The sequence below is a fragment of the Monodelphis domestica genome, chromosome 7, assembly GCF_027887165.1.
Source record: "Monodelphis domestica isolate mMonDom1 chromosome 7, mMonDom1.pri, whole genome shotgun sequence".
Lineage (NCBI taxonomy): Eukaryota > Metazoa > Chordata > Mammalia > Didelphimorphia > Didelphidae > Monodelphis > Monodelphis domestica.
Window position 1 is genome coordinate 247,339,747 of NC_077233.1, and position 23,716 is coordinate 247,363,462.

Below are 23,716 nucleotides of genomic sequence, written 5' to 3' on the forward strand. Positions count from 1 at the left end.
AAGTCTTACTGTGTATGCAAATTGTCAACTTCTCTGCAACTTAATATCTCAGTCAATTACCCACAATACCGAAAGGATGAAAGACTTGCCCATAGGTCCAATATGTGTTATGGGCAGTATTTTAAATATGATTTAAATGATCCTGTGATCCAGTTGTGGAAGTCTCTGTCTCCTTGCCTATTAAAAGAACACGCTGACACCTACTTCATTAAACTGTTGTGAGAATACAAGAAAATAAATATCTCTAAAGCTGAATGAGAGCTATTTTGATGAAAAGTTCACTCAATTGCAAAATAAAGGTGAAGATGATGAATATTTTCCCAGGATTATAGACTTAAGGTTAGAGTTCCCTAATTTTCCCATTTCCCTAATAACGTGTTGAATAATCCAAGGTCTAAGAGGTAGTAAATACCTCTTAAGTGATAGATCAGGATGTGGACCTAGGTCCTTGGTTACAAATAGAGTACTCAGTTTTGTGAAACTTCTATTAATAATGTTTTGCTTTCCTGTCCTAGAGAAATTGCTAATACAATTGCTTCTAAATTCTACTTCCTTTAATTTTTAACTATGTATAAGATACAAACACTTTCTGGGAATTCTAGGCTCTATACCTACAAATGTGTACTTGGTATAAACCTTGGTACTTTGCCTATTAATTAAATTAATTCAATTCCATTTAATTCAGCAAGCATCAATTAATTTCCTGGTACCATCTGGCACCATCTAGAGCAATATGAATTGAAAAGAAAAAATGAAACAGTCTCCACTTTCAAGGAGTTTTCAGTCTGCCAGACTTTGTTTGACATGGGTGTCATTTTCCAACTGTTCTTAATGTCATGACTACAATTTATTTGAAAGGATATTTGCTGAGTGAAGGTAGTATCTACTGAGGAATTCACACAAGTACTATAATCAACATAAACAAACAAATAAACAAATTGTGAAAAATTTCTTGTGGGTACGTGTCCCTTTGGGAAAAAGGTCTCCGTGATTCTTACCATTGTCTTTTTGACATATACTTCTTGACCTCTGGACAATCCAAAATCTGCTATTTTGGCTATGTAGTTTTCTCCAACCAAAATATTTCTGGCAGCCAAGTCTCTGTGGATAAACTAGAAGAAAAAATATATAAATTGACATGTTTTCATTTGGTTTCCAATTGTGTTGGGCTCATTTTGATAATCCAAGGGTCTTGGAGGCTGGGGTTTTATAGATTTGTAAGGTTGTGGAAGAACTGAAATGAAATTTCAAAGAAATGAAATTCAATGGACCAGATCCTGCTGGACTACTGTGTGTTGGATGAAATCACTTTAAGAAGGTTATAAAATCATTTATGGAGCAACACAGTAATTAAGCAATCAATACTAAGTGTTTTCTATATGCAGGCACAGTGCTAAGAGATAGGAATACAAATACAAAAAAAAAAATGAAGTAATCCCTACTCACTAGAAGCTTGCATTCTAATGGGGATGAAGAAGACAGTAAGTACATGTAAAACAATATGTAACACAAATAAAAAATAAATGATACACACATAAGTGTATATGAGGCAACTAGATGGTACAGAAAATAAAGAGTGAAGCTGGAGTTGGAAAGACCTCATTTCAAATCTAGACTAAGAAACTTACCAGTCATATGACCCTGGACAAGTCACTAAAACCTCTGTTTGCCTCAGTTTTCTCATTTGAAAAATGGGAGTAAGTATAGCAACTACCTCCCAGGGGTGCTATGAGGGTCAAATAAGGCAATATTTGTAATTTGCAAACTCTAGCACCCTATATAAACCTATATATGTTTAATATATGGATATATATTCTTTCCCTTCTTCTACAGTTTTCTCTCTCAATGGAGATGGGGAGAGGCAAACAGAGAGAGAGAGACACAGAGAGAGAAAGAGAGAGGAGAGAGACAGACAGAGAGAGAGAGAGAGAGAGAGAGAGAGAGAGAGAGAGAGAGAGAGAGAGAGAGAGAGAGAGAAGGGAGGGAGGGAGGAAGAGAGAGAGGGAGAGGGAGAGACAGACAGACAGACAGACAGACAGAGACAGAGACAGACAGACAGACAGACAGAGACAGACAGACAGAGACACAGAGAGAGAGAGAGAGAGAGAGAGAGAGAGAGAGAGAGAGAGAGAGAGAGAGAGAGAGAGAGAGAATGCTGTTATGAGTAGGGAATGAATGACATGGAGATCATTAAGTAAATGGATAGAGGATTGACCTTAGAATCAAGAAGACCTGCCTTTGACCCCTGAGTAAAACACTTAAGTTTTTGCAGCCCAGCAACTTTCCAAGATTTTGAATTACAGTTGAGTTACAACCTGAACTCATGGAGGGAATTTCTTCCAGGAGTTCCCTGTACCAATGCAATTATAAGTTGAGACTGGAAAAAAAATTGGATCATTAGGGTTCAACTTAGCAACTTACCCTTGTATCTTACCCCAAATAATTCAGAATATAAACCCTCAAATGAAATTTACTGAACACAGCATACTCAATCGAAAACAAGAAAAAGAACAAAAACAGAAGATAAACAACAAATGGTCCCACCATGTGTATATAGTCTGGATGAGACTCACATATACTAGCAAAGAAAATTGAGGTCTACAGGGGGAAATTGTGGGAGTCAATGAAAGAAGACAGGTTGGCCCCCAAACAATTATCTTTTTTAAAAAATCTAAATTCTGAGCTAGGTGAAACATCCTCAATTAAAGAAGATTTATGGAACTCAAAGTAATCAAGGCAAACCTGCTTTTGGCTCAAGTAGTCCATGCCCCTGGCCACATCTGCAGCAAAGTGTAGCAGCTGTTGGGAGGACAGTGTAGAAGCCGTGCTGTTGGCAATGGCAAACGCTGGGTCTGTCTCCAGCACTCTACTCTTCCGTAGGAAATCGAGTAAGTTTCCATGAGGAGCATACTCGATAGCCAGGTACAAATATCCTAGAGGGAAGACAAGATGGTATCACCATTCCATCAGCTCTAAATCAGCCAGATAGTGATTCTAAAATATGAGATGTCTTATGTTGCCCATCCACTGACCAGTCCATTAGGACCCCAAGTCCTTCCTTAATCTAACAATTTTGGTAACTGTAGGAAAGCTACACAATAGAAGAAATCAAGCTTCCATTCCATATTTGTCATATATGGACCTAGAGATATAATGGAAAGAGCTCTGGCCTTATAGTCAGAGACCTTTGTTCAAATCCTACCACTGATACTTAATGCCAGTGTGACTTTGGGCAAGTTAATTAAGCTGTGGGGCTTCAGTTTCCTCATCTATAAAAATGGGAAGGTTTTTGAGGTCTCATCCATATCTAGATATCTGATCCTATGTAATCTATGATTTCTGTTGTGTGTGTGGAGGAAGGATAACGGTATTCACTCCCCTCAAAAGAAAACTGTTTTTATTTTCAACAAAATATTTGGTTTTCACTTTTTCAAGGTTATATCTAATCCCACTGCAGTGAGCTTCCAATGAGAGATCTAAGATCTGGATGGGACCTCAAAAGGCATCAAGTCGAACCTCCCCATTTTCTTAATGAGGAAATTGAGGCCCCAGGCAGATGAAATTGCTTGGATACAAAAGAAAAGATGTAACAAAGGAGAACAGTATCTGGAATATTTTTATTCTCTCAGAAACAGTGGAATGTAATTACAATTTCTCTTTAAAAGCATGGGTCCCACACCCAGACCAAAGTTTACTTGAGGGAATCAGGATTCAGGGGCATCTATGTGTTCAATAAAGCCAAACAGCCACAGCTGTGTGGGTGTGCTTCTTCCTCAGAGGTGGTAAAGAAGGAAAAGGATTTGAAGAGAAAACATCTGAGTAGAGGATTTCTGCCTTTGAAAACTTCGGACAATTTGGTCACTAGAAGGTAGAATACATTTCAGTAATTCATAATTTCCCCTAAGAAACTAGGAAGCTTGTTGCAATGAAGTTAGATGGGCGCCACAGTTCCTCAAAAAAGTAAAATCCATATATTTTGTTGAAATGAATGCTTTCTTTTCTCAGGCAACAGAAAGCAATTTCCTTCCTCATCACACTGAATTTCAGATCATATAAAAAGTGACATACAGTTGAACAGATTTTTTGCCTATTTTCGTTATATCAAAGAATATATTACAGTTTTTAAAAGTTTTAAGCAAAGTTTAAATTTCAAAGAATAACATTTTCAGTGCTAGTTTTAATTAAAATATCTTTGAATTAAGTTTTGCTTTCAGTAAAAGAAAATATGTACATAAATAATGGAAGGAATATATTTTCTCATTTCCAGCTTCCTCTTCCTCTCCTCCCTCCTATTTTAAACTAGAATGAAATAAAAGTTGACATGTTGATAGGTCAAACTTAAAGCACTTATAGACTGGCCTTTATTGTCCTTTGATTAATTGCTGTGGCATTTAGATGCCTAGAACTATACCATTGTTTCTGAGAATCACCTCCCATTTTCTTTTCTTTTCTCTTTTTTTCCCTTTTCTAAGATAAATGTCATTGTCATTTCACTTGAGGGATGGTGTTTGGTTTTGCCATTGGCTTAGTGAGTGATTTATTTTTTTAAGTGTTTCAGATACAAGTATTTTTAGTTTAATAAATTGAGGAAAAGGAAGAAGTCCTGACTTCCGTTGTTGGTGTTTATGTTTCAATGTCCAATAAAATGTTGCCAAGTTTGTAAGTAATTGGTAGATGAGCAAAGTTTTCCATTCAAAATGTAGTTCTTGACAAATATTAATGTGAAGTTGAACCCAAAGAAGATTCTTATCGCCTCCTCATACCCAAGCTCATTGAGTGAAAATTTTCTCATGATGCTTCACATAGGAGGGGCACAATAAATATTTGTTGAATAACATCATTGGACTAAATTGAGAGACCTGAATTATAGCGCCAACTTTGTCACTAAATGACCATATGACTGTAGGCATATCGCTGGACCTTTTGGTGCTCATCTGCAAAAAGACAGAATTAGACTAGATTTCTAAGGTTGTTTTCAGCTCTAAAATTTAACAATTCTGGTATTAACATTTAAATGAATGTTGAGAATTATTTTACATAAGATTTTTAGTTCAAATGAGATAATATGTCAGAAAATACTTTGCAAATCATGAGAATTATAATGATTTGTTATAAAATTCTCAGAAAATTCAGGTGACCTAAAGAGCAAAGAAAAAATGTGTAGTGCTTCAAGAAAGTTGGTATCAATCAATTAGTTAACAAGCAATTATTAAGCACCTACTACTATGTGCCAGGTATTTAGCCAAGTTCTGGGGAGATAAAAGATAGAATGAAAGTCTCTACCCTCAAGGATCATATGTTGTATTGGGAGAAACAACATGTACACATATAAATTTTAAAAAATGTGCCCAAAGTAAATACAAGATATTTTTGGTACTAGCAAGTGGGTGGATGAATGGGAAGTCTTGAGAAGCCTCGGCTGCAAGGTGGCATTGAACTCTGAAAGATGCTAGAGATTTGGGAAAGGTTGTGCAGTCCAAGCATGGGGTCAGTCTCTGCAAATGCATAAAGATGGGAAATGGAATGCCATGTGTGAGGATTAGTGAAAAGGTGCCTTTGAAGCTATTATCAGTGATGATTTGCATTTGGATAACCCAAAAGACATCATCAGAGACAGGCATGACTAGAAAATGAGTCAGTGCAAGAGATAACAGATCGATTGTCTAGTACTACACCAGAACCAAAGAAATATTAAATTTCTCTGATTGTTGATTAGATCCTCTATAGATAATTTGTGGAAAGATTGACTAGAAAGGTTTAGTGAGGAAGGGGTTGCAATCTACACCAGTGAACACATCCGTGAAAACATGTCCAGGTTAATATAAAAGTATGTAGTAAGGTATTATTTTTGTGAATAATAATTATTAATAGTTATAGTTAATAATTAGATATCAGAATATTTTCACATTGCCAGGATCGTTTAAATCGGGAAGAGAGGATGAAGTTTCAAGAATGTCAAAAAGAAGAGATATAGTTGTCCCTGATGGCAGTGGTTTTTTCAGAGATAGTGACAACTCAGATATTTCTGTGATATTTGTTACAAGGGTTTTATTTTCCTTATTTTCTTTTTGTCATTGGGGCGGGTCAGTAATAAGAATAAAAATGTGATTTTTTTCTCATTAAAAATAAAAATGTGTAAATAAGAAAAAAAAGAAATATTTCTGTGAATGTCTGGAGTGGGCAGAGTTGACAGTCAATTCCCATAAGCAGCAGTGTCTAAACCAAAGTCAAGCTGCTGATATTCCAAGCTTACTTTTTAGTCATGCTGTATTACATTATGGGCAAGTAGGTGGCACAGTGCATAGAGTGTTAGACCTTGGGTCAGGAAGACTAATCATCCTCAGTTCAAATTTGGCTTCAAATTTGGGCAATTTAAATAATCCTGTTTACCTCAGTTTCCTCATTTGAAAAATGAGATGGAAAAGGAAATAGCAAACACCACTCCAATATCTCTGCCAAGAAAATCCTAAATGGGGTTATAAAGAGTCAAACATAACTAAAAAAAAAAACTGATCAATAACTTTACATTATGCAATTAGGAGATATATCCTGGTTTTTTTTAAAGCATTAAGTATGTGATATTCTTACCTATATTTTTTATTATTATCTTTCTAGATTTTCTAGTTTTCTAATTTGGATACATATATTTTAAGCTGGCAGTAAAAAGCATCCTACCCCGATGTTCACATGCTCCCAGTAGATTGATGATATTGGGATGGTGTCCAAGCTTACAAAGTACTTCCAGTTCCCCAGCAAAGTCCCTGTGGTCATCTTTGGAGGCATATTCTAGAAGGGAAAATATATCATTGTTGAAATCCATTTTTCAATTACATCTTCTCAGAATCAACTGTCTCTTTTCCCTTAATCCCTTTCCCTCACTTATCTTCAAGTTTTAGAGAATGGTTATCTTCAGGCTCCTTATTATGCAAAATTGACCAAATAGTTAAATTGGGTTGCCTCTCATTTTTTAATCCTTTAGTTTTATAGTCAAATCCATTTACAGGAAGGTAGGTGAACAAGTATTCTACTATGGAAAAGGGATTGAACAGGTATGACAATTGGAACTCACAACTAATTCATGAATCAAATTTCTTTCCATAGTTTTGATTTTCTTTTTGTACCACCCTCTAAACCATTTATAGAAGAAGCCAGAGTCTAGAAAAAAAATCATCTTATAATAATCTAATTTTTAGTCCTTCTTATTTATGTCCATGTTCATAAATATACCAACTGGAGAAGATGACCTGTTTCAGGTATGAGAAAGAAAAGTTTCTAAATAGGCATTCTTAACTTTGGATCCATGGACTACCAAGAAGTCCCAGGAAAGATTATAGGAGGCTATTAGCTTCAATGGGAAAATATTACATCTTTCTAGCTGTATTTCCTAGGGCAGTGATGGTGAACCTATGGCACGGATGCCAAAGATGGCAATTAGAACATTCTCTGTGGGCACATGACTGCCCTCCCCCTTCACCCCCAGAGCTCATTACTAGAAAGGCAGAGGGACTCTGGCGGAGCTTCTCCCTTACCCATTTCCACCCAGCCTGATGACATTTTCCCACATCCCCTGCCCCTCTGTCCAGGAGCCCAATGGAAGCACTTTCTTCCTTCCCTATGTGGGGTAAAAGGGGGGAAGGTGTACCCAGCACTCAGTGGTAGGAAGGGTCATGGCAGGGGGTCTTTGGTGGGGGGTGGACACAGCACTTGGTCTGAGGGGGGGACCTGGCACTCTATCTCTAAAAGGTTCACCATCACTGTCTTAAAGCAAACCACTTAACCACAATTGCCTAGCCCTTACCCCTCTTTTTTTTTTATACTAAGACAGAAGGTAAGGGTTTTTAAAAATTTATAAATTGACTGAGAGGAAGAGCAGTAATTTGATGGAACTAGCTTGTAAGAGTTGATTATTAAATTTAAGTATGAGTATTTGCAGGTCAAAAATCAGGGTTTGATTTATTGTTCTGTTGATTGTTTAGACTCAAGAAAGTGATGGGGAAAATGTTATTTCTACAAATCAAATTTTAAAAGGTGCAGTGAAGACCTTTTTTCTTCTTAGAGAGCTGGTTATTAAATTTTTACCAGGATAATCTTGGGGAAGAGTATCTCCAAATGTTCAAGTCTTACTGAAAATCCATTAAAGATTTTCTATTACTCCATCATCAAGATTCATATTATGTAACCTTATAAAAATAATTATTCTAGCTTGCCTTAGGGACCTTAGTGTTTTAATATTCTACTGAATCTTCTCTGAGTGGCCTTATATGTGTGTATACGCACACACACATACACACAGAGGATATTCTTTCTTTCTTTTTTCCATCTAACTTTTCAATCGCTCCAATAAAGGTTTATAATAATTTAATTATTTTACTGAATAGTGATTGTACAGTTGCTGTGGAAAGCTTCAATACAACCCATAGTTCTAACAAATGGAACTCTTCATTGTCTTAGGTCACTTTACCGAGCATAACAAGGTTTTTGAGTAAAATCTTAGGGTGAGTCAAGACTCTATTCTCCTTATGTGACAAAAAAAAAAAACAACAACAAAATTCCAAAACATTTCTTTAATGAACCTGTTGTCTTCCTGTTTTGGGTACTATCTACAGCTGGGTAATATCATCTTATCCTGAGTAACTCTCTTACAATACCTGTAAATCCTCTATAAGAATTTAACTTAACAGGATTGGGACCTTCCTTCAAATTTGTGGGTACTAATTTGGCACAGAGCAAACAGGACAATGGCAATGATATGTAATTCATCCTGTTCCCATGTGATTTTGATCTCTTCTGATAGTTAAGCTTGAAAGTTTTCCGTTTCGTGCACCTTGGAGATCATAAGTAGATTGGATGGCAACATCTATTAAAATATTGTTCTTAAGTTTTTATGACTCAATGTTATGTCCAGGAAATTGTGAGCCAAAAGAGGTTAAATTACTTGCCTGAGGTCACACAGGTGGCAGAGGTAGAATATATTTCCTCAATTTCCTTTCTTAATTATTTTAAATACCCAAGCCATCCTCATTCATTAACTCTTCCTTTCCTTTGGTCACAGAGAGGCATCTCTATTATTAATTCCTCTTGACCCCATCCTATACCACCTCCTTTAAGAACTTGTTTTCCTTCTCTATTGTTGCCTTCCCATATTCCAACACAAACACTTAGATCTCTTTAGTCTTAAAAAGGCTTCTGGCCCATTCCTCTCTTCTCTTTTGCTGATAAATTTCTTCTTTTTAAAAGTGTATTAACTTTTAATATTTATTTCAAAAACAATTTTACTTCTAAATTCTCTTCCTCTTTCCAGCCCCTCTCCCACATAGTGAGATTATATAAATTAATCTTGTAAAGGCATGCAAAACATATTTCATATTAGCTATGTTGCAGAAAAAAAGCAAGAAAATGGGGAAAAGTTTGCTCCCATCTCCACTCGAGTTCAACTGATAAATTTCTTGAAAAAAAGTCATCTGTATATGATGGCTTCATTCCTTCACCACTATCACTTCAACCTCTTTTAATCTGGCTTTTGTGCTAACTACTCAACTGGAATAGTTCTATTAAAAGTCACCGATAACATCTTAATTACAAAAACTAATGGGGTTTTCTCAGCCTTTATCTTCCTGGATGTCCGTCCATTTGCCTCATACTTCTTTGTTGCAATTGACATCTGCCTTCTATCAGAGCTCCTTCTGATGCTCAGAGTTTATTCTCTACTCTTCCCTTCTTCCATCTGTACAATCTTGCTTTTTCCAACCTTATACAGCTTCAAATACCACCCCATACTTGACTAATTACTTTTGTCTGTGCCATCAGTATCCCATATTTGATTCTTTTTAGTAACTTGGCTGTTACCTTGCTTTCACCTTGTATAGCCAATTACTTTACAAAAAAATCCCAATTTGCAGCAGCTAGAGGTCTGAGGTTCAAATTTGATCTCAAACACTTCCTAGCCATGTGACCCTGGGCAAGTCACTTAATATCAATTGTCTAGTCCTTACTACTCTTTCGCCTTGGAACTAAAATTTAGTTTTAATTCTAAGACCCCAAAGTAATACCAATTTTTACTCGGTAACATCTCTCAAATGCATCCCCAGCTGCTAACATCCCATAATGCTGACATTCAGTGCTTGCTTCAGCAGCACATATACCATAATTCTGCCATTCAGTGTGTAACAATGGTGAAAAAAGCTGGATATTTGGTTTAGGTGTATAAAGAATATATAAAACATGCATCCATTATCTCAATCATACTGTGCCATGAGGGAAGTACTCAGATGTGAATTAAGTTAGTTTTGGTGCTAAGAGTATAATTACCATCTACCTAGATTATTGAAATTATTTTCTTATTCTTCCTACCTTGACTTTGATTTTTTACCCTTTAATATAGTTATAATACTGCCACCAGTGTAATCTTTCTTAGGCATAGCTCTGATTATGCCTAAGAAAGATCTGATTATGACTCTAGGCAAAATCCTTCAAATGACTCTTTATTGTCCATCTATAGAATTGATCCTCAATCAGAGGGGAAAGAAGACCCTTAATGAAATGTTAAATTTTTTAAACTGATGATCATTTATTTGGATTAGGCAAAAAAATCTGTTCACCATTTCCTTTTAGGTAGAAAATAGAATATTTCAAATATACTAGTTTTTCTTTTTTCGATAGAATTCACTTTGGAAATAGTCCCAGGAATTGTTTTTCATTTTAGGATTTATTTTTCTGTAACATGTATGCACCATTAAAACCAAAAGCACATACTTGAATTTTAAATAATCAATCATTCATAATTATGATATACTTCACAACATCCGGCAAAAGCCCTCTTGCTCTTCCTATAGCATTCTTCTGTTCTAGCCTTCTTGTTATTATCTCCTTTGGTCAGAAATTTGACATTTCCATTGCATTTTTGGTGAACTTGGATATGACACTATGAATTATAGGAATATCTCTTTCTCCAACTATAAAAATAACTATTTCACTAACTCTAATGGAATCTTCCTGGAAAGTTGTTAAAATCTGGACTCCTCTATGAAATGCTGGCTCATAAGGACACAGATCCACCACATTGGGGCTTCCACTTCAGTGACAGCTATCAAACCTTTCCAATTCATAAAAACAGCAAAGTCATAGCAAAGTTAAAACCTGGTAATCCAGCTGGCACTTACTTATCTTCCTTAGGTCCTCAAAGATGTTCATGGCAGCTTGCTAAAGCCAGTTGCCCAAGACACTACATGCTACAGGGTAGAAGAAGGGGGTACTGAGCAGGTCAGGGTGAGGGGCTGCCACCTAAGCAGCACTGGCACACCTGCCAGACACCTTCTCCTTCCCTTCCTGCTTACTTGGCACACTGTCTGGTCATGTTAATCCAATGTTCTTTCCCCTGTGATACAGTAAGGTTTGCAGACTAGTATTAAATCCCTAAAGCTATGCACAAAAATAAATGAATGTACATACACAGATTGATAATCTCCTAGGAGGTATACAGTATTTAGTATACTTTGAGCCTAGATTCGGAAAGACCTGAATCCAAATTTGACCTTAGACACTTATTATATGTGTGACCCTGGGAAGTCTTTTAACCTGTCTGCTTCAATTTCCTCAACTGTCAAATGGGGAAGATAATAGCACCTGTTTCCCAGGATTGCTATGAGGATCAAATGAGATAATAATTATAAAGTGCTTATCATAGTACTTATCACAGAGCAAACATAAAAATGCTAGCTATAATAATAATTATGGTAATGGTTATGATATCAGAGCAGCAAATACAGTAAAGGAAAAGAGCAATCTGCTTAGTGAAGGCAAATTATTATCCACCCATGAGTGATGAATTGCAAGGATATTGATTTAAACTTTGTCAAATTATGACTGTTCTGAATTCATCTCCTGGGATTAGGGATACCATAGAGTAGTTATATGTATTTTTGACAGGATCTATAGATTCTTATTTAGAGGATCCAAGAAAAACTGAATCCTTGGAAATTCATAGTATTTAAAACCTCTTAATGGTTCCTGTCTATTGGCTCACATTAAATTTAATCTATTCAATTCTGCAAACAATAAGCAGGACACTGCTATTAGGACTGGGTATACAAAGACAAAAACAAAACAATCCTTGTCCTCTAAAAGATTAACTTAAGCTAATGACTTCATGAGATATAAAGAAACAATAAAACAAAATCAAAAGAATGAAAAAATAGAAGAAAATATGAAATATCTCATTAAAAAAACAACTGACTTGGAAAAAAGATCCAGGAGAAACAATTTAAGAATTATTAAAATACTTGAAAAGACATGACCCCCCCAAAAAAAGCCTAGACATAATATTACAAGAAATTATCCAAGAAAACTGCCCTGATATTCATGAACAAGCGGGTAAAATAGAGATTGAAAGAATCCACAGATCACCTCCTGCAATTAACCCCCAAATGACAACTCCCATGAATGTTATAGCAAAGTTCAAGTTCAAATATCATGGAACCCCAGTCCAGATTATACAGGATCTGGCAGCTTCCACACTGAAGGACTGGAAGGCTTGGAATATGATATTTTAGAAGGCAAGAGAACTGGGTTTACAACTGAGAATCACCTACCCATCAAAACTAACTGTATTCTTTCAGGCTAAAGTATGATTATATAATAAAATAGATTTCAAGGAATTCCTGAAGAATGTGTTAAACAAAACATCTAAGAGATTACTTTCCAATGGGAGGGAAGTACAGGGGCATACTACATATAGGTCCATATGGGCACAAAGTTAATATGATGTAAAACAAACCAAGTCAGCTATAGAGCGCTAGACTTCTTCTTCAGCTACTAATTAGCTATGTAACCTCAGGCAAGTCACCAACTCTGACCCTTAGTTTTATGATCTATAAAAAGGGTATGATAATAGCACCTACCTTACAGCACTGTTGTGAGAATGAGAATATAAATGTGAATTGCTTTGTAACCCTTTCGATGCAATATGATGCTAGCTATTTTTGTTCATTTCAAAAGGGAGAGATGAGTATTCTGGGGTGGGGACAATAAAAGCCTCCTGTAAGAGATGGCACCTTGGCACCCTGAGGTGGTGAGGAGGGAGTATGTTCCAGAAAACTGAGACCATATGCATAAAAGTTCAGAGGGAGAGCTTAAATTGGAATGTATAGAAAACTGTCAGTAGAACAACACATTCCAGGGGTGCCGTAGCTTTCCTTCAAAATGAAATATTGCCTCTAGTTTGACATGGCAGTTATATCTAATACTCTGCCAATTTTTTTTTACCTCTAAGAAAATCAGTACATAGTGGACAATTTCAACAGGAAGCTGAATTTTTTGACCTGTCCTAGTCAAAAGGAGGCTTGATATATTTGGCCCAGGACTGACCTTTCATTCTTTTAATGGCAGCATCCATCCGTAACCCATCCTTCTTGATACGAGCCTTAAGGACTTGGCCAAAGTTCCCTTCCCCAATCACATCTTGAAATTTGATGTCATTCCAATCAAGGACTGGATAGATGGTGGGATCTGGGTTGTTCTTAGCTTTCCTGTTCAAGGCCAGAGTTCCTGAGTTGAATTGCACAGCTGGCTCTTCCCTCTAGGAAAAGGAAAAGAAATGACAAGTTACATAATACCAAAGTACATGAGAACTTGATTTTTTTTCTAGACAGAGAAGGAATGTGGGAAGGCTAAAATGATAACTAGAAGTCTTATTCCTGAAATATATCTCTTCTGTTTTTGAGTAAAATCTCCCTGTTAGAATAAAAGATCATTGTGCATTGGGTCTCGTATTTCATTTATGGATTTGAATTTCCATTACCTAACATAGCATCCAGTATCTGGAACATAGTAGATTCTTAACAAATGCTTGTTTATTCATTGAAATCCAGTATTTAAATCTGATGTGGTCATAGAAGTCCTATCCAAAGTCATCTTTACAATGACTAATCCTAGATTATGTCCTGCTTTGAGAGGTATTTTGGTGATTATATGTATGTCCTCATATATGTGCACAGATAAATCTCTCTCTATATGCATATAAATCTTCTGTCTTCTGTTAGATTATAAGCTCCTTGATGGCAGGAAGTGTCTTTTTTCATATTTGTATCTTCAGTGCTTAGCGCAGTCCCTGGCACCTTTTGTTGTTGTTCAGTCCATTCAGTTGTGTCTGACTCTTTGGTGATTCTACTTGTGTGTATTTGGCAAAGATATTGGAATAGTTTGCCATTTCCTTCTCTGGCATCTGGCACGTAGTATGTACTTAATAAATGGTTTTCAATTATTGACTAGCTGAGTGACCATAGACAAGTCAAGTGCATGTGTGTGTGGGATGCAACACTGAGTGCTGAAGGTGCTAGAAAATTTAGATAAGGCTCAGTCCCTGCTCTCATGATCACCTCACCTGGAAGCTAGTACAGCATTTAGGAAATCTAAGGTTCCCTTTCTTTATATATGTGTTCTTTACTTCCAAGAAAAATTCTGTTGGGTTCCAAAGGGACATTCTGCATTCTGAGTATTATAGCTGCTTTGATCTATCCATATTTTGGAGAAGCAGTTAGCACACTGGAAATAACTCACATGCGATATGTACTCACCTTCAGCTACTTGTGTGAATTCCAGAAGTGAGACATTCCTGCCTCAAGGAGAGCAAAACTAGCAGAGTCCCAGGGCCCCGAGAGTACTCAGTTCATTTCACAGGCCTGCTAATTATCCCCTTTAGGGTAACTGTTAGGTTGACTAAAGCTAAATTGTAGATCAAATCAAACCATAGAGCAAACAATATTTTAGTAACCTTTCATCGGAGAGGGAGTATATATGTCCACCTTGTTTTGAGCTGCTCAAGAGTCATTCCTCAATTTTGTAAATTTTTAAAAACTGATAAAAGAGTATTTTTTAATTTTGTATAAGTGGAAGTCTCAAGCTTAAGAACATTTCAGGCTGCAATATAAAATTCCTGAGATGGGGACATTGATTTAACAAAGGATAATATTGAAGATGCGTAGGTCCAAGGAGCAGACAATGCTGAAGTCAGTGAGATTTTGACTATGGATGTGAAGAACCCTTGAATGTGAGAGAAATTCCAATGGCCAGAGAAAAAAGGAAGGTCTGAAGAATTAGGGACCATGAAGTTGGAAAAGAATCACTAAGCCCCTCAGTATGTAATGGGCTGACCACTTCCTTGTCAAAAGATTCCTATTCTATTGGAAGGCTTATTTAGGAAAGGGTGGAGGTCATATCTCCAACTTCCATTCATAATGGGAGCCAATGACAAAATAAGAATTGTTTGAAACCTTAAGTGCTTCCTCACAATCTGGAGGATAAAATAAAAATTCAAGTCCTCCGGCCCACTCCCATCTCCCTTTCCCATATCCTTTCATACTTCTCATCTTTATGAGCTGTCTCCTAGACAGATCTGATAATTATCCATTTCTCTTGGGGTTTCTCATATCCTGACTCTGGACACTCAATTCCACCTTCTCTCTGTCTCTGAAAATCCTTTTCTTCTTTCAAGGCTTAGCCCTGATGTCACATTCTCCATGAAATCTTCCCTGATTCCTCTACTTATTAATATTTTATTCTTCCTTAATTGTCTATATTTCTTGGTCTCTCCAATAATGTGGAGAAGAAGAGAATGATTGCTAGCATTTATGTAGAGATTTTAAAATTTCCAAGTACTTTACATGTATTATCTCATTTGACCCTTGCAACCCTGGGAGATAGCCACTGAAAGCACCATGAGGGCAGATCCCATTTTATTTTTGCCTTGGAATCACCAAAGTCTCTATACTATACTAATCACCATATTAATAGTGCTTACAACTACTTTTTAAAACCCATTTGTCCTTAGATAAATATTGAATTAAATTGTTGGAAAATTATAAAGAGGTCCAAACTTAGTGGAGCATGTTTATAAAGAGAAAGGTAATTATATGTTCTAAGTATAGAGTTAGACTTAAAATAGTTAATGACACAGTACCACATTTTGGAAGGCTTGGGCCATCCTTCGCTGGACATTTGCTCTCTTCAACTGCAACATGATCAAGAAGGCCAACAGCACAGTCAAACAGGTCATCCCTGCTGAACCAAGGATGGCAATGAGCAGCATCTTCTCCCCTCCAAGGTCTTTTGGTACTGTAGTTGGAGGAAAATGAAATAGAAATTGTTAGAGCCATAGCTAGAAATTCTTTCACTTGGAATTTGGGGTGCTCCAGAGCTTAGAGAGGCAGAGAGAAGAATCAGGGTAGACAGACACAGAAGACAGTCTCTAGGTGGGGATACCCCCAAGTGGTGACCATCCAATGTCATGTATACGTATATCAGGACAAGGGAAAGCCTGTCCCCCATAGTGACCAATATGTACTCTCATAGGGGTTTAAGGTAGGGAACATAAGCCCCCAAATTAATGGGACCTTAAGGGAGGGACAAGATTGCAGAATCATACTATGCAGCATGAAGACTGGTGGATGACTGAAGCAGAGGAGTGAGTAATCTCAAGACCATCCTGTGAAAGAAGTGTGCCTCTCCCTCATCTCCTGCTCCCTTGGTTATTGGTGCCCTAGGCAAAAAGAATCAATGGCCTCACCCTAATTATTACACTTGATAGATATTGGTTTAAGCTTTAATAAAGGTGGGAATAGATTATTACCTAATTTTTATGTCTCATTTTACTCCTAGCTTGAGAATAGCCTTCAGGTTGCTCTAGAGAACCAGAGGGCCAGACTGATGACCAATGCTATACAAGAGTAGAAGTAAGTATTGATGAGACCAGAAAATGTTTCCCATTTTTTCAAAAAATTGTTTCCACAGGAGTGAAACAAGGATGCCCATTATCACCTCTACTATTTGACATTGTACTAGAAACACTAGCAGTAGCAATTAGAGAAGATAAAGAAATTGAAGGTATCAGAATAGGCAAGGAGGAGACCAAGTTATCACTCTTTGCGGATGACATGATGGTCTACTTAAAGAATCCTAGAGATTCAACCAAAAAGCTAATTGAAATAATCAACAACTTTAGCAAAGTTGCAGGATACAAAATAAACCCACATAAATCATCAGCTTTTCTATATATCTCCAACACAGCTCAGCAGCAAGAACTAGAAAGAGAAATCCCATTCAAAATCACCTTAGACAAAATAAAATACCTAGGAATCTATCTCCCAAGACAAACACAGGAACTATATGAACACAACTACAAAACACTCGCCACACAACTAAAACTAGACTTGAACAATTGGAAAAACATTAACTGCTCATGGATAGGACGAGCCAATATAATAAAAATGACCATCCTACCCAAACTTATTTATCTATTTAGTGCCATACCCATTGAACTACCAAAATACTTCTTCACTGATTTAGAAAAAACCATAACAAAGTTCATTTGGAAGAACAAAAGATCAAGGATATCCAGGGAAATAATGAAAAAAAACACATATGATGGGGGCCTTGCAGTCCCAGACCTCAAACTATATTACAAAGCAGCAGTCATCAAAACAATTTGGTACTGGCTAAGAAACAGAAAGGAAGATCAGTGGAATAGACTGGGGGAAAACGACCTCAGCAAGACAGTATACGATAAACCCAAAGATCCCAGCTTTTGGGACAAAAATCCACTATTCGATAAAAACTGCTGGGAAAATTGGAAGACAGTGTGGGAGAGACTAGGAATAGATCAACACCTCACACCCTACACCAAGATAAATTCAAAATGGGTGAGTGACTTAAACATAAAGAAGGAAACCATAAGTAAATTGGGTAAACACAGAATAGTATACATGTCAGACCTTTGGGAGGGGAAAGGCTTTAAAACCAAGCAAGATATAGAAAGAATCACAAAATGTAAAATAAAGAATTTTGACTACATCAAACTAAAAAGCTTTTGTACAAACAAAACCAATATAACTAAAATCAGAAGGGAAACAACAAATTGGGAAAAAATCTTCATAGAAACCTCTGACAAAGGTTTAATTACTCATATTTATAATGAGCTAAAGCAATTGTACAAAAAATCAAGCCATTCTCCAATTGATAAATGGGCAAGGGAAATGGATAGGCAGTTCTCAGATAAAGAAATCAAAACTATTAACAAGCACATGAAGAAGTGCTCTACATCTCTTATAATCAGAGAGATGCAAATCAAAACAACTCTGAGGTATCACCTCACACCTAGCAGATTGGCTAACATTACAGCAAAGGAAAGTAATGAATGCTGGAGGGGATGTGGCAAAGTAGGGACATTGATTCATTGCTGGTGGAGTTGTGAATTGATCCAACCATTCTGGAGGGCAATTTGGAACTATGCCCAAAGGGCGACAAAAGAATATCTACCCTTTGACCCAGCCATAGCACTGCTGGGTCTGTACCCCAAAGAGATAATGGACACAAAGACTTGTACAAAAATATTCATAGCTGCGCTCTTTGTGGTGGCCCAAAACTGGAAAACGAGGGGATGCCCATCAATTGGGGAATGGCTGAACAAACTGTGGTATATGTTGGTGATGGAGTACTATTGTGCTAAAAGGAATAATAAAGTGGAGAAGTTCCATGGAGACTGGAACAACCTCCAGGAAGTGATGCAGAGCGAGAGGAGCAGAACCAGGAGAACATTGTACACAGAGACTAATACACTGTGGTATAATCGAACGTAATGGACTTCTCCATTAGGGGCAGTGTAATGTCCCTGAACAACTTTCAGGGATCCAGGAGAAAAAAAAACACCATTCATAAGCAAAGGATAAACTATGGGAGTGGAAACACCGAGAAAAAGCAACTGCCTGAATACAGAGGTTGAGGGGACATGACAGAGGATAGACTTTAAATGAACACTCTAATGCAAATACTATCAACAAAGCAATGGTTTCAAATCAAGAAAACATCTAATGCCCAGTGGACTTACGCGTCGGCTATGGGGGGTGGGGGGGAGGAAAAGAAAATGATCTATGTCTTTAACGAATAATGCTTGGAAATGATCAAATAAAATATATTAAAAAAAAATTGTTTCCAAACAAATGGATAAACTCTAATTATACACAGGGATCAAAGAAATTAAAAAGATAGCCTGAGAATCCAGAGTTGTAAAAAGTGGTAAATACAGTGAAAAACAATCCTTTATTTTCCAGTGTCAAATATAATACAGATGATCTATCAATTAGAAAAGTAAAGAATCAGGGGACGAGCTATATTCAAAATATTGAAACTAACTTGCTCAATGACTTAAGAAAAGTCCTTACTCTTTGTCAGCTTAGTTTCTTCAACATGCGGACTAAATAAATGATCATGGATTTAGAGCTGGATGAGACTTCAGAGGTCATCTGGTTCAACCCCTTCATTTTATACATAAGGAAACTGGGTCTGAGAGAACCAGCATATATAGTGAATATAGTGCTATAACATTTACAAATGAGTTGCTCAGGGTCAAGTCAATATTAAGTAGTAGGACCAGGATTTGAACCGAAGTCCACTGGGGAGTCTTTGTTCTTTTCAGTTTCGAAACACTATGCTAATTATATTTAAAATTTTACAAAGAAACATGGTAGAAATAGAGGATTTTTAAAAGCTTAAAGCACCACAAAATGTGAACAGTTATTAAAACAGAGACCATATTGTTCCATTTCTCAAGCGTCCAAGAGTCTCCAACACTACAAAAGGGATGTTGACTCCAAAATGACACTCTTCAGCATTGGTTCTTAACAAGCTGTGAAGGAGGCAGATTGTCTTCCTCCCTCACATGTGCTCTATTGGAGACCTCTTGCCCACCCAGATGCCTTTCATCCTTTCTTCTTCTCTGCCTTTTCCCCAAACCAGTGATGCCTGGTGACCTTACTCAGTTCACATCAACAAAGGATTTTATAAAATAACTATTATAGACAGAGCCCTGGGATCACTGCTGTGAAGAATATAGAGAAGTATAAAGCAAGATCTCTGCCTAAATAATGCTGCTTAAGTGTATAATTAAACAATCAATTGAGTGGGATAGACTTTTACTGGAGGAGTTCAAAAGAGGGAGAGAGTAATGTGGGTGAAGAAGGTCAGTAAAAGCTTTATGAAAAAACTGAGACTTGAAGAATCAATTCAGTTTTGGATCGATGAAGAAGAGGAGAGAAAATTTCCCAACACAATGAGGATCAAAAACTCAGTGTTTGGGTAAGGAATCACAATCACTCTAATGTGCATATTGCTTTAAGATTTACAAAATTGTTTCCTCACAAGAATCATTCAAGATAGGTACTGGGATTTTTATTTTGGAAGGAGTACGCAAGGGTGATCCAGATTTGTTGTATTTTTAATCTAGGAAACTCACAATGAAGGAAACTCTCACTACCAATGTAGTCCTGCACCGGCTCTGCCATTTATAGCCCCTTGGAATTTTGTGACCCTGAGTCACACAGCCTTTATGTGTCAGAGAAGGAAACAGCCTAAGCCTTTCTGACTCCAGAAGTAGCTCTAAACCCTTTGTTGCCTTGCAGTACAAGGATTCCAATTACTTCTCAAATATCTCTTCATATTCTTTTTAACTGTACTCATTTTTCACTTCTTTGGCTTCTCCACTAGGATTGTAGTAAACTAATCATTGGGAAATCGTGCAATCTCTCTCTCTCTCTCTCTCTCTCTCTCTCTCTCTCTCTCTCTCTCTCTCTCTCTCTCACACACACACACACACACACACACACACACACACACACACCACATGATCAATTTGTTAGGCTATCAATAACCAATAAATTGGGTCAGCAACCTCTTTTGATGGCCAAAGACCTTGAGTGAGGGCTGATGGGGTCTTTGATAACAATTAGCAAGATGTTAGAGCAAAAGAAACAAAAACCAAAAAAAAATTATTCATCTTGCAAAAATCCAATTCACCTTGAGACTTACACCTCTGCCATAAATTCCTCAAACTCCATTTAAGTAGGAGAGACAAAGAGAGACATCTCATTTTCCATCTGGTTGTATTCCTTTTGGATTTCTTGGATTTCTCTACTTCTTTGAATTCTCTGTACCTCTCTTCCTTCTCCCTTTCAGCTTTCTTTTGCGTGGTGTCTTCACCCATTAGACAGTAAGCTCCTGAAGGGCAGGGACTGCCTTTGTTTTATGTATTTGTATGTTCAGAGCTTAGTATGGCACATACTTAATAAATGTTTATTGGTTATCTTCCTCTTGCCATTTGATTGAAGAGGGGTTAAGTGATTAAGTGACTCACCCACATTCACACAATTAGTCAATATCCAAGGCAGGATTCAAAACTTGGACTCTCCTTGACATCCAGTCCAGGAATCCTTCTACCACATCATGTTGTGGTTTTTAGGAGTGGGAAGACTTGATTGTATAGAGTGGAGCATTTAGACGGCACACAATAAGCATGAAACTGGAGCCAGATTGTAGAGGACTTTGCATATCATATTGGAAAGTACATTCTTTTTTGTATATGTGAACAAATAGTGGGAAATTATTTAAAGACTTTAAGGATGTCCCTGGAAAAAGATGTTCTTTAGGAACTGATAGTACTGAACTATTTGGACTAGAGCTGGAAAAGAGGGCAAGTCAAAAACTAGTCAGTAAGCTACTTCTGGACTTCAGACATGAACTGATGAGGGAGGGCCTGAACTGAAACTAGAAAGAAGTCCTGCATTTGTGGGAGACTTCAAAGAAATCATCAATACTTCTTGATAATTCATTGACCACAGGAGATAAAAAGAAGGATGAGTCAAAAATGAATATAAAGAAGGAAAACAATCGCTTGATCCATGGTTTGACAGGGATATGACTGGGGATATAGACTCTAAACAATCACCCCAGTGCAAATGTTAATAATATGGAAGTAGGTCTGGATCAATGACACATGTAAAACCCAGGGGAGTTGTTTATTGGCTACAGAAGGGGGATGGAAGGAGTGGAGAGAAAGAACATAAATCATGTAATCATGGGAAAATATTCTAAATTAATTAATTAATTAAACTTCATTTTAAAAAATGAATATAAGCTTTTGAGACTTGGTGGTTGGGAGAATGATTGTATCATTGATACAAAAAAAGAGAAAATTATGATTTTGTTTTTTATAGACTGAATTTATGATGATTGGGAAATGTGCAAATAGAGACATCCAGTATAGCACTGAAAGTGTGGGAATTAGAGCTTGAATAAGAAGTACTAGAACAAGAAATATGGTAGCCTTCTCAGAAATGATCAGAAAGACCAGAGTTCAAATCTTGACTCTGATAGTTGTTAGTTGTGACCATGGGCAAGTCACTTAGACTTTAGCTTCAGTTTCCTAATCTATAAAATAAGAATAATACTTGTAGTCCCTGTCTCACAGGGTTGTTGTGAGTTGCAAATGAGATAATGTATGTATAAGGTGCTTCATATCTATTTTAAGGAATTATAATTTCATTGTTGTTGGTACATTGGAGTCAGGAAGTCTCACCTTCCTGAATTAAAGGTCCAGCCTCAGACCTTTACTAGCTGGGTGATCCTGATCAAGTCATGTTAAACCACTCCAGTATTTTTGCCAAGAAAACTCCAAATGTGGTCAAGAAGAGTTAGACATGACTGAAAAAAATGACTAAACAACAAAAATGTTAAGTGCTTCACATCTTAAGGAATTATAATAAATGTTATTGGTTTTATCATTAATAAACAAAATTCCATTTTATCCTCACAACAGCCCTGAGTGATAAGGTGTAATTATCTCCACTTTATAAATGAGATAACTGAGAAAGACAAAAATTAAATGATCTGCCCAGGGTCACACAGCTAGCAAGTGTCTGAGATAGGATTTGAACTAAGAACTTCTGGGCAATCTGGTCTAGTGTTCTATTCACTGTAACATCTAATTACTTCTTTAAAAAAAAAAACAAAAACCCTTACCTTCTGTTTTAGAATCATTACTGTGTACTAGGCAATGGAAGTTGAGTGACTTTCCCAGAGTCACATAGCTAAAGTGTCTGAGGCCACATTTGAACCCAAGACCTCCTGTCTCTAACACCTGTCTCTCAATCCACTGAGCCCCCATCTAATTGATTCTAATGTGTGCAAAGGAGACTGTTGAAGGTATGAAAATGGAGAGATTCTGCAGGTGAAATTTGTAGAGAAAAAGCTGAGGGGACAGCTTAGAAGCCAAGAAGAAGGAAAACAAACAGGAGATGGAGAAATAGGAGAATACTTAGAGAAATCTAAGCAAAGAAGCTCAGTTAAAATGCTTAGTTACATTCAATTTTATTCCTGATCAACCTCTTTTGTTTCTCCTTTTGGTGAATAATAGAATCTTGACTGTAGTGAGCCCCAGAAAAACTTTAGGGACTCTTCAGTAAGACCCAGGGCTAATCAGAAAAGAAAAACCTAGAAATCCACATAAGAAAAACCAAGTGGATAATAACATTAATAATAAAAACTAATATTGATGTGGTACTTATCACATACCAGGCATTGTGCTAAGTTCTTTACAATGATTATCTCCTTTGATCTTTACAATAACCCTGGGAGGTAGTTACTATTATTATCCCCATTTTACAGATGAGTAAATTGTGGCAGATAGAGGTTAAGTGACTTGCCCACAATAAGAGAGCAGATTTGACTTACCTACACTGAGCAAAATCCAAAATCATTTTCCCCTTAATTATTTGGTTGCAGTTTTAATTCCCTCCCTTTCCTCTTTCCAACTACTTGAAGAGAAAGTAATCTGATTAAAGTCATTTTCACATTTGGGAAAATTATTTAAACAGCTTAATATATTCATCTTCCCAGG

The 23,716-nt window shown here is 36.8% G+C and overlaps 1 protein-coding gene across 1 annotated transcript in view; it reads right to left on the reverse strand.

Moving 5' to 3' along the window:
- TEK (TEK receptor tyrosine kinase) overlaps positions 1 to 23,716 on the reverse strand; it is a 141,809-nt gene that overhangs the window by 21,317 nt on the left and 96,776 nt on the right. Inside the window, exons 14-18 of the mRNA XM_001374814.5 lie at positions 15,953 to 16,107; positions 13,363 to 13,573; positions 6,676 to 6,786; positions 2,743 to 2,933; positions 999 to 1,112 (exon numbers count right to left, since the gene is read on the reverse strand). Of these exons, the coding sequence (XP_001374851.2) occupies positions 999 to 1,112; positions 2,743 to 2,933; positions 6,676 to 6,786; positions 13,363 to 13,573; positions 15,953 to 16,107 (782 nt within the window). The remainder of the gene's footprint in view (positions 1 to 998; positions 1,113 to 2,742; positions 2,934 to 6,675; positions 6,787 to 13,362; positions 13,574 to 15,952; positions 16,108 to 23,716) is intronic.